The 12,109-nt window shown below is 37.4% G+C and overlaps 1 protein-coding gene across 1 annotated transcript in view; it reads right to left on the bottom strand.

The window, feature by feature from the left end:
• Nucleotides 1-10,529, bottom strand: part of LOC147398550 (tRNA synthetase class I (I, L, M and V) family protein) — a 33,640-nt gene extending 23,111 nt beyond the window's left edge. The window contains exons 1-5 of the mRNA XM_086447772.1: nt 9,848-10,529; nt 8,687-8,752; nt 8,438-8,581; nt 2,691-2,920; nt 1,356-1,521 (exon numbers count right to left, since the gene is read on the bottom strand). Of these exons, the coding sequence (XP_086303898.1) occupies nt 1,356-1,521; nt 2,691-2,920; nt 8,438-8,581; nt 8,687-8,752; nt 9,848-10,381 (1,140 nt within the window). The 5' untranslated portion in view covers nt 10,382-10,529. The remainder of the gene's footprint in view (nt 1-1,355; nt 1,522-2,690; nt 2,921-8,437; nt 8,582-8,686; nt 8,753-9,847) is intronic.
• Between the last annotated feature and the right edge of the window lie 1,580 nt (nt 10,530-12,109).

Below are 12,109 nucleotides of genomic sequence, written 5' to 3'. Positions count from 1 at the left end.
CGAACTCTTCTGGTTCTTTGATAGAAATTCCTTTTAATTTTGAACCAATTGTGTCTATTTTCTCTTTTTCCTTTACTGGTTCAATTAAAGGGGCTTTCCCTTTTTCTACCATTTTCTTCTGACTTAGGTAGAGGTCCCTCTCAGTGTCTACTGCTGCGAGGTGTCTTTCTTCTCCTGAATTCATCAGTATTAGAGCCTTCATACAGCAAGGATGATAGGCTAAATTTTCTTCATAACTAGCATAAGAACTAGCATAAGTAGGACCAGTAGTATGAACTTCACAAAGTTCGCATTTACTGCTTGGTACCTCGTCTACTACTATGAAGTTAGCTTTTTCGTATATTTCGTCATGTTCTCTCCATTCTACACATCGTAATACTTTGAATTCTTCATATTCAGACTCTGTGTCTGATGTTTCTGCTTCTGAAGATTCTGTTGAGGTTTCAACAGAGGAAATGGCTTTGTTTTCTGAATCATCTTCATAAGCTATTTCCAATCCTTTTGAATTGGCTATTTCAATGGTCTCGTGGCATTCTTCCCATAATTCTTCTAATGCTTTGGAATTTTTCTTCTTGGGGCATTCGTTGGCATAATGTCCAACTTCTTCACAAAGCCAGCATTTGCAAGCGTTGTTATTCTTTCTTGAAGTGGAAGGCTTTTCTTCCCTTCTTCTCTTGAAGAACTTCCTCTGTTTGTTTTTGACAAGCTTAGGATGTCTTTTAGAGAGCTGATTCCCTCTCATTCTCATATTGATTAGTTCAAAATGATAGGTAATGGGAATAATGCATCTTATAAATTGAATGATATTGAATCGGCCAATTCATATTGATTCTGATTATTCCACAACATTTCAGCTGCTCCATGGTTTCCTTCCCTTGAATAAAAATTCAATCAAGTAGTGATTTAATGACTACAGATGATGATAAATGAAAAATGGACTACAATATAGAGAATGGGGGGAAAAAGACGATAAAAGCATGCTACATTAACAAGACTAAACAACAAATTATTGAGAAGAAACATAACTGATCAATATAAAGTGAAGGACATGTGCATATAACCAATGGCACATAAAAATAGAATAATGAAAGCCACACAAAGGAGCAGTGTAATAAACAAAATGCAAGCAATCATTAAAGATACTCAAACACAAAGAAATTGATAAACAGAAAAAAAACAATGGATTAAGGATTCACACATAGAAACAGCTTAAATCCTGATTCAGTAACTCATGCAACAAGGCCAAGCTATAAATTTCCAAGGAAGAGAAAATCAGATCAATTGAACGTTGGTTCATTTAAATTTCACATGATCACAAAGAAAGCAAACTAGCTAGTAGTATCTATGAGCAAAACCTTATTGATTATGTGATTTTCAATGCAGACACGATAATCCTCTTCACCAAATGCAGGAGCGCAATGAACAACACCAGTCCCACTATCATCGGTAACAAAATTATCCGCAACAACTCTGAATGCTGCATCTGAGAATTCTGTGAAGTAATCAAACACTGGTACGTACCTGCAGAATACAATTTCCCTCATAACATCAACACTCTCCTAGTTATAAAAAGTGAAGAAAAAAAATAGTAAAGGGATGACTAAGAATAGTATCACCCTATGATACCCAGATACTTCAATAGGCCCAGCAAACCTGTATGGACACGACAAGATACTGATACCAATAACAGATACTGCATGAATACTTCTACATTACATGTTTCTCATTTTCAATTTTACTATTCTTAACTCATAACAATCTTCTAGTTTATATTGGCATACAAAACGTACTAGGGTACCATAACAATGTGTTACTGTAAAAAGTTTGCAATATTAGAAGTTTCATAACAACCCCTTTGGATATGGAATTCATTTGCACTATGCTGAGTGGAAGGGCCGTCGCTCAACGGATAAAAGTTACTCTAGGGATAACAGGCTGATCTTCCCCAAGAGTTCACATCGACGGGAAGGTTTGGCACCTCGATGTCGGCTCTTCGCCACCTGGGGCTGTAGTATGTTCCAAGGGTTGGGCTGTTCGCCCATTAAAGCGGTACGTGAGCTGGGTTCAGAACGTCGTGAGACAGTTCGGTCCATATCCGGTGTGGGCGTTAGAGCATTGAGAGGACCTTTCCCTAGTACGAGAGGACCGGGAAGGACGCACCTCTGGTTATAGGAAGGAATGAAATAGGAGCATATTTGAAGATAAGGAAAAAGAAGTTGAGAGGGGGTGCTTATAGCTACAACAGATCTTCTGCTTAACTAGGCCATTGCCAACACATAATGTAAAGGCACTTGGTTTGAACATATCATAGTTGGATATGGAATTAAAGCCTATCTCACTTTCTCTCACCTTTTTTTCTTGTACTCTTCTGCTGATTTTCATTTAATAAGCACCTTATCCAAAAAGAAAAGAAAAATAAAGAAAGAAGTTTCATTACAATTTTTTTTTTTTTTGGATAAGTAGGTTCATTACATCTATTATGATAAAAGAAAAATAAAAAACGGACAATGAATTATTTTTTTTTTTAAAGATGGTGACCTTTACATGAAGAGGATAGACAAAGCACTACAAATTTATAAAATTCATAATGAAATGGTATATGAGAATTTCACTTGAAACTAACTTCTTTATCAATGACACATATATGATAAATAATCTATGAAGTTCATAGAATTAAGGAGAGTGCTCACTTCATTCCCACCAAGGAAGCACCAGTGAATTTTTCCAACAACTCATATCTAGTGTCTGCTTCACTTTCAACTTTTCCATTGGAGGAGCCTTTAGTCTTACTTTTAGGTTGTTTTGAATCTTGAGCAGGTCCATTTGAAGCATTGGGCTTTAATTTCTTGCTGTTGCTAGGTAGCTGGGACAACCGACATTCTGCAACGATATAGATTGACCCAGACAACTTGTCGCGAACCTGTTTGTTCTTTCACTTCCAATGAGATATTCATGTAATATAAAACAACATATAAAGAAAATGAGCATAAGCATATATGGATGTTTTTTTATGGCAAGCATATATGGATGTTGATGAGGACATCAAGACCCATCTAGCTTAGTGGTTAGGAGTTTTTTTTTTCTTTTTTATTTCTTTTTTAATTGTTTTATTAATGCACAGTAGATTAGACATTTCCTATTCAATTAGAATTTTAGATCACGTAAGTGAGTAGACTGACAACATAAAGGGTAGAATTAGAAGAAAAAAAATTATTAAGTCCCTTTCGAGCTAGGGAGTGTTTTAAATTACGGAACTTGTAAAGAGTTCTAGTTTGGTTTAGGAAGTTTCTTTTTAATTGGTTTCTATTTTAAGAGTTAGGGTTTTATAGGAACTCTTAATTTTTTTATAAATAGACTGTATTAGTATTTATTTAAAGAGATTTTTATGAATAAGGATGATTTTCTTTAAGAGTTTTCTAGTTGAATTATCTATATTCAGTTGTTTGGTGTGAGCTCTTCATTGTTCTTGGTGTGATTCCAAGATTCTATCATTCTATCCCTCCTCTTTCTCTTTTAATATGCTTCTTCTCTTTGTTTTCTATTTTAATACGCATGTGCAGCCCAAATATCCTAGCACATATCAGTATTGCTGGTCAGAAATTCTATAGGATCTTGTTTTATTTTGATAGATAACAAAATTCACTAATAAAGTGGTCGAGAAGACCAACAAGAAAGAGCACAGAGAGAAATTAAGAACAAGCAATACAATAAACCCAGTCCCATCTAGCAACAAAATCCGCAAAGAATACGCCCCTGAACTCCATCAAAGCCTTGCACCAAAAGAAGAGACAAGAGAGAACCAAAAAGACCACCTCTGAAGCTTGCACACCTATATCTTCAAAGCACCTACTGTTCCGCTCCTTTCAAATTACCCAAGAAAGGGCAAATGGAAACAACCTCCACAACACACACACACACTCTCCCCCCCTCCTCAACACAAAAAAAAAAACACAGAGCTCCCCCACTCTTGTCAGGATTGGAATAAGGCCAACATAGAAGAAGGAAGACAACCAACCATGCCAAATCTAATAAGAAAGGAACTCCAAACCTGTCTTGGGAAAGCACAGCGAAGGAGCATGTAATCGATAGACTCCTCAGCACCTAGGCATAGCAAGCAAACATTTGGCCGAAAGACTCCTTTTATCATAAGCTAGTCCATAGTCAAATTCTTCCTTAGCACAACCCAACAAATAAAAAAGGCCACCTTAGTTGAAACTTTTTGACCCCCACCCTCCTTAGTCGGGAAATACAAATCCAAAGCCAACAAAGACTCATAAAAAGAAGTAACTGAGAAAGCCCCCGATTGACTACAGTCCCAACATCAACCATCGCCCATGTCCGAAACAAGCCTCGCACCATCAAGACAATGTAACAATAAAGACACCCCTTCTAGCTCCCAATCGTTGATGTTTCTTCTAAAACCAAGATCCCAAGCTCCAACACCACCGTCTTGACTTAGAAATGAGCTTACCGGCAATCCCCTCGTTGATAATAAGGCCAATTGAGGAAACCCCAACATAAGAGAAGGCTCACCACACCAAATGTCTTCCCAAAAACGCAGTCTTCCCCCCGAACCAACAAAAAATTTTATTCTCTTACGGAATTCCGGAAGAATGTTAAGTTTCCCTTTCCACACGCCACAACCACTTCCCTAGCAAGGCTTGGTTCGTTACCTTCAACTTCTAATACCCAAACCCCCTTGCACTTTAGCCCGACAAACTTTTTTCCAGCTCATCAAGTGGAACTTCCTCTTCCCCAACCTATCATGCCACAAGAAATTGTGAAATAACTTCTCCAGCCTCTCTTTCACACTTTTGGGCATAATGAAAAGAGAAAAAAAAAATGGATAATGATACAAGCAAGCAAACTCTTACCTTGTTTTGATGCCCAATACCTCAATTGAACCTTATATTTTCTGTCTATTACCAATCAGACCTAATATTACCGTTCAACATCCTAGACAAAATTTGTTTACCGCCCAAAACATAATCACATTGCCCAGCTAAACCTACCATCACCCAAACAACTTCTTTGTTGTTGCCGCCCCTCTAAATTCTTGGTAGGTAGATTGAAATTGGTCTTGGGAGGGATCATTGGGTTCTTGTTAAAGGGAGGCAAATATTGGATGGAGTCATTGTTGCCAACGAGTGTTTAGATTCAAGATTGAAAGCAGGGTTGTCCAGCTTGGTTTACGACCATGTAAGTTAGAACAGTTTGTGATATTTGTTGGTGTGTATCGGTTTTGGGCAAAAATGGATCCATTGGGTCATGAAATGTGTCTCCTCCGCGTCATTTTTTATTCTAGTCAATGGGGCTCCGACGAGGTGGTTTAGAAGCTCGAGAGGTCTAAAGCAAGGGGATCCCTTGTCCACATTTCTCTTTATTATCGTAGCAGAGACCCTTGGAAGGATGGTACTCAAGGTAGTGGCAAACAAGGAGCTGACAAGCTTTGGTGTGGGTCATCAAGGGCCGATGGTTTCCCCATCTTCAATTTGCAAATGACACTGTTATTTTTGGATGCCTCAATCCAGCAAATGCGCTTTTTTGAGTGGTTTACTTATTTGTTTTGAGGCTTTTTTTGAGATTCCCTTGAACTTAAGGAAAAGTAAAGTTTTTGCAGTTGGAAGGGTGGATAATGAGTTTCTTGGTGCTTCTTTGGGGGTGTCAAATGGGATGCTTACCTCCATTTTATCTAGGTCTTCCATTGGGTGCAGCTTATTCCAATAAGGTCATTTGGGACTCTGTGTTGGAAAGAGTGGGTAGAAGGCTATCCTTGTTGAAGTGACAGTACTTGTCAATGGGAGGCAAGTTAACTCTCTTGAAAAGCACTTTGACTAGTATTCTGATGTATTTCCGTTCTCTTTTCTCTATGCTATGTTTTGTGGAGCAAAAGTTGAGTAAGTTATTTAGAGATTTCCTTTGACATGATAAAGATGGAAGTAGAAAGTTTCATTTGGTTAACTAGAAGTATGTTTGTCTTCCAAAGAAGGTTGGTGGCCTTGGGGTAAGGAATTTGAAGAAGATGAATCAAGCTCTCTTAGGCAAGTAGCTGTGGAGGTTTGCTACTGATAGGAATAACCTTTGGAGATCAGTCATTGATGCAAAGTTCGACGAGGACACTTCTGGGTGGGTAAGCGACGTCACTCGTATTCCTTATGGCTACGGAGTGTGGAAAGGCATCGAAAAGATCTGTCCTTTGTTTCAAGATTGCATCAGCTTTAAGCTTGGTAATGGATCAAGAGTGAGATTTTGGGAAGACAGGTGGTGCGGGTAGAATGTTCTTAAGGAGCAATTTTTGGACCTTTTTGAGTTGTTTGTAAAAAAAGGGGCACTTATTTCCTCATTCTTGACTACTTCAACCGCATGGGTGACGTGGGACTCCGGGTTTAGAAGAGGCTTCAACGATTGGGAGGTACAAACGTTGGCTAGTTTCATCTCAGCTTTAGACTCAATGGTGATTTCTTCCCTAGCATAGGACTCGCATTTGGGACCCAAGTAAAAATGGGTTTGTCAACAACAAATTCCATGATCTACCTCAAGATACGTGAAACAAGATCACAAATGATATTTATTGATTTCGATAAAATGGAGATACAAGTCTTAATATTATCTTCTGATTAACAATTAAGTACAAAAATAAAGATGGAGGCGAATGCGTATCTTTCTTCTCTTCAGACTTCGCGCATGATCGACTAAGAAGGTTGCTTTGATGGTGGCTTTGTTATGCTTGACCATCTGTAGATTTTTTCTCTTCGTGCTTCATGCTTGATCGACTAAGAGGATTTTCTTGACTTCCGAAGAAGGGCTTTAGACTTGATCTTCTCTTTAATCGAAGTCCGAGTCTCTCTTGAAGAACTTTGCTTTATCTCTAGAAAAGGACTTGAGAGAGCTTCTTCTTCTCTAGGTAAAGAACTTCTATCTTCTGAGAGAAAGTGATCTTGGTCCCCTCCAAATGAGGGAGCCCTTGGTATTTATAGACTTAGGATAATTTAGTTTTTCAACTATGCTTCAACTTAAAGAGCTTTGATTGGTTAATCTAAAGGCTAAATTCGTCCAAATCCAATTTTAAGGATTCTCTGGATTGTTAGTGGGCCAAACTCATTCATTTGGGCATAGGGCACAACACTTAATATGTGGATCACTTGACTTTTTTTAGATCATGGGCTTTATCTGCGAAAATCCAAACCATATGAGGTTCGTCTCAATCAATGGGTTCTAATTTAGATGAGTAGACCTAACTTTGATTTTAGGGACTTTTTGATAATTTAGAAAGTTGCAAGGTCACTTTAAATTTGTGATGCCTACAAGGTTGTTCACAATTAAATCTTTCATTGGAAGGTTTGCGGTAGTTCATGATCAGTCGTTCTTACTGGTGGAGGTGTGGGGTCCTAAGGTACCGTCTAAAGTTGCCTTTTTTCACTTGGGTAGCTTCGTTGGGGAAAATCTTGATCTTGGATAATGTAATGAAGAGAGGGATCATCTCGTTAATTTTTGGGGTTTATGTAAAGAACATGGCGAATCAGTGGATGATATCTTTCTTCATTGCAAATTGGCTTCAAAGATTTGGTCTCACTTTTTGGGTATTTTTGGTGTGGCTTGGTGTGCGCCGAGGACATTCCAAGAATTAGTAAAAGGGTGGCTAGCTTTTGGTGTGGGTTTTTTGCCTTCAAAAGGGAACTTTAGACTATTGCACCCTTCGCGATTTGCCCGAAATTTTGGAAGGAAAGAAATCTTAGGACTTTTGAAGGAAAGGAGTCCATGTTTCAAGGAATTTTGTTCTCAATTTTGAGATCCATCTTTCTTTGAAGATTTTGTAACAAAGTGGGGTTGGGTGTGTAGTATCGAGATGTAATCTGTTTTGCTTTGTTTTTCCTATTTCTTTGTAGCTTTTTGCATGATCATCTCGACCGTGCTTCTTTAATAAAGATCTTTCACTTATCAAAAAAAAAAGCCTAGAACCTAACCAAACCCTACCTAGCCAGATTCCCTACATTTTATTTCATCTTCTTCCCTCCCGTCCTGCATCAGATGCGATTACGGGAAAGCTAAATTCATAGATTACTTGATCAAAATGCTTTGTTGGTACTTATGTGGTAAGTTAGCATGATTGCTCTATAGGTAGAGTAATCATCTTGTCGTGGCTATATCACTCTAAACTTTAAACACAATGATTACATTCAAGATTTTTACTAGACTTTCTCTAGTCTACTAAACCAAAACTGCTTCTGAAAGTTCTGATCAATAATTAAGTCAAAAAGTTACGTTTCAGACTACACGAAATTAAGAAGAGAAATCATTGTAAAGGATGAGGAAACTAATACATTGATCTTTTTATATTAAGCATACTAATTGGTTCATAATCAATATAAGGTACTATATGCAGACATATTAAACTTATGCAAACCACATCTAAAACTGAATTGTGAAGTCAACTGACCTTTACATAAACGAAGTTTGCATTGACACAAAGACAAAGATTACTAGGAAGAGTCCATGGTGTCGTTGTCCATGCCACAAGAGCTGCATTATGTGGATCACCAAGTATCGGAAAAGAAACCATGATTTCAGGGTCTGATACATCCTACATAACTCGAGAAAGGTTAGAAGGAAAATAGGATTGTAAACCATATGAGAAGCTTCTGTGCTATCTCAAAAGACCAAACCATCAAAAGCCTCAGGAGAATACCTTATAATTTGAATTGGCTTCAAAATTTGAAAGTGGGGTTTTACAACCGGTGCTGTATGGCATAACCTGCAAAATAACATCCAAAAGGCATGTAGTAAACATAATCTAAAATGGGTAACAGGGTCCTAAAAATCCATATCGAGGGGTGCATTGAGATCCATTGATATGGTAATTATAGTTGATACTGTAAGAAATGATACTAAAAGATCATAAATGAATAAAAGAGAGATACATGATGATTCAGATTTCAGTGAAAGAATCCAAAGACAGGACGTATGTTACCCAATTCGTTGGTACAAGTCCAAACCAAGAACCAAACTAGTTTGCGGTACAGTTCAGACAGGGTTCATAAAATCCAGCGAACCACGAACCCACTGAATTTCGATTGGGTTCTGCAAACCACAAAGCATACCGGTTCGCAACAATTTTTTAATTGGTTTAGTGAAACAAACCAATTTGTTATATATATATTTTTTTTCAGTGTTTGTATTTAGTATTTGGATTATTATATCAATTTGTTTCTTTAACTTAGAATTTTTTAACATTATAATTGTACTTAGTAACTTGTAAACTTGAATTATATATATGCACAAGTAAACCGAGCTAGCAAACTGATCCAGGGAACCAAAGAAACGAATTATCTCTACCAACCCCTACAAACTAGGTTCATTCTAGAGTGGCGAACCACGAACCCGAATTCAAACCGACAAACCAAGAAACATAGGATGGGATGGGACCATAGTGATTTGAAAATTAAAAAAAAAATTACAACGTATTGATGAGTACCAAGTCAATAGCATCAATGAATTGTGCCTTGTTTAAATAAATTAACCATACAAAAATGCTCCATGGTAGAGATAAATTGAACCCTTTATAGGGAGATCAAGTGACACTTTAAAACACTATCCATGGCTAGCATTCATGCATAATACATAGCAACCATAATTCAGCAACACAAGTATTAGCTTTAAAACAATTTCATCAGATATAAAGGGTTTTCAGCTTGTATCACAGAATCATCAATCGACATGAAAATTTAAATAAATAAATAAAACAAACAAGCAAACAAAATTAATAAGAATTTTTTTTTTTTTTTTTTGGAGAGTAATCGGGGGTTTAGGCAGACCCCCTAAATTAATAAGAAGTTAAGCAACAATATACCTTAAATCCTTGATACACCAAACCCTTCTCCCACAATTGAGAGAACACCCACCACACACTCTCCATGAAGCTCGGATCCATCGTCTTATAATCATTCTTGAAATCAATCCACCTGCCCATCCTCGTCACGGTCTTCTCCCATTCCCCGACGTACCTCGTTACAATACTTCGACACTCCTCATTATAATTACCAATCCCCATCGTCAACACATCATTTCTGGTTCTAATTCCCAATTTTTTATCGATCTCGTGTTCGACTGGAAGTCCATGGCAATCCCACCCGAATCTCCTCGTCACATGATGCCCGATCATCGTCTGATACCGCGTAACGATGTCTTTGATCGTTCCAGCTAGAATGTGACCATAATGAGGCAATCCAGTAGCGAAGGGAGGACCATCGTAGAAGATGAATTCGGGCATATTTTCTGTTCGTTTGAGTTGATTTTCGAAAGCTTTAATCTCATCCCATAATTCAAGAATCTTCTCTTCTTGCTTAGGGAAAGAGAAATCCTTCCCTTCACATACCTCATCCATGGTGGAATTCTAAGAGATTGAAGAAATCAGGGATATGGTTTTTTAGGGTTTTAGGAGGAGAGAAAGATCAGGTACCTTGTTGAGTGATGGGTAAGCTGAAAAGGATCCTGTGGGCTTTCCTGCTACAGAGCAGCATCAGATACTCCACATTGTGCTGCTTTGGAGAAATGTAAGTTAGGGCTGACGTGGGGAATCAGTTGGCTGAGTCAGTCCTGAGTCCTCACTAATTGGTTCAAACTAGGGTTGGTAATGGATCGGTTCGGTATCGGATCAGTACTAAACCACTACCGATCCGAATTTTTTATCCCTTGATCCAAATCTTATCCGATCAGATCCATAAAATTTTGAACCGAATAAAACCTTACAATAGGTTCTAAGATTTGAAGATGACTAGTTTTTGGATGAAAGCTCGAGGGTTTTCGTAGGTCAAAGATGAAGGCATTTAACATCATCTTTCACCACTAACAAATTTCTAGTCCCTTTATCATAAATTGAAATCTCCACCCATTTTAAGTCGATTTTTCTTAAAACGAAGACTCGTTTCAAAAGTAGAAAGAGAGGAGCATACCTAGAGACTAGAATAAGAGAAAGCGAAGGCAAGGTGGAGGCTCCACCATGGAGAGGTTGAAGACGACGGACTTTCAGGGAGAATTTTTTTTCTAAAATATATTGTTAACAAAGAGAATATCCGATCGTATTGATTTATATTAGTAAAATCTAATAGGATTTTCAACAGATTGGTTCGAGGTCAATCCGAATTTGATCCAAACTTTTATCGGATCTTCAAGTTTTAATTTGAACCAACTCGAAAATTAAAATCTTGATCCGAACCCTAATTTTTCAAATTGGATTGGATATCAGATAAAAGGCAGATCATTCCCAACCCTAGTTTGAATTAGGGCTGACAATGATCCAGCTTTTAACCTACATCTAGTCCGATTCAAACAAAAAAAAATCAGGTTTGAATTAAATATTGTAGATCCGAAAAAATTATAGATTGGATTCAGATCAATCTCAATCCAATCCACAAGTAAAACCCAATCCGATGTCAAATAGAATCAATCATATTCCATTTAATCCAACAATTCAAGATGTGAAGGGGGGGGAAAAAAACCTTACGTTTTGTTTGATTGGGAGAAGTGAAGAGAAGAGAATATAAATGAGTTTCTCTCCATTTCTTTTGTTTGGATTGTTAAGTGCAGAAAGAAGAGAAAAGAATTGGAGAGAAGAGGAGAGAGAAAAATATGATTTTCTTGATCTCTTAAAGTGGAGAGAAATGAAGAGAAACCCTTTCCAACTTTGCTTCTAGATCTCTTTTAAGATATTTTAAAATTCTAAAGTTGTCCCAGGTTGTCTTCGTCAATCCAAACATGGTGGAGAGAAATTGAGTTTCTCTTATCTTATCTTATTTTCCCTTCGCCTCTCCTCTGTTAATGAGTTTCTCTTCTCTCGCCTTCTCTTAATCTAAACATAGCCTTAGTGTGTGTTTGGTAACACTTCTGAAGTCTGAATGGAGGTGGTCCACCTTTAAAATTCAAACTTCAGAAGTTCTATTGCCATTTGTTTTGATTCAGATTTCAGAATTAAAAATCAAAATTCAGAAGTTTTGGTGAAGTGATGTGGGAATGCTAGATGAAACTTCTGAATTCTAAATTTGTTTTTTATTCCTAAAATACAATTCTCAAAACACTAATTTCTATCACGTATCCCTTCTTTGTACAAACCCTT

Source organism: Akebia trifoliata, chromosome 7, assembly GCF_017979445.1.
Source record: "Akebia trifoliata isolate Shusen 1 chromosome 7, ASM1797944v1, whole genome shotgun sequence".
Classification (NCBI taxonomy): Eukaryota; Viridiplantae; Streptophyta; class Magnoliopsida; order Ranunculales; family Lardizabalaceae; genus Akebia; species Akebia trifoliata.
Note: the sequence above shows the minus strand (reverse complement) of the source record. Positions and strands in the feature narration are given on the sequence as shown.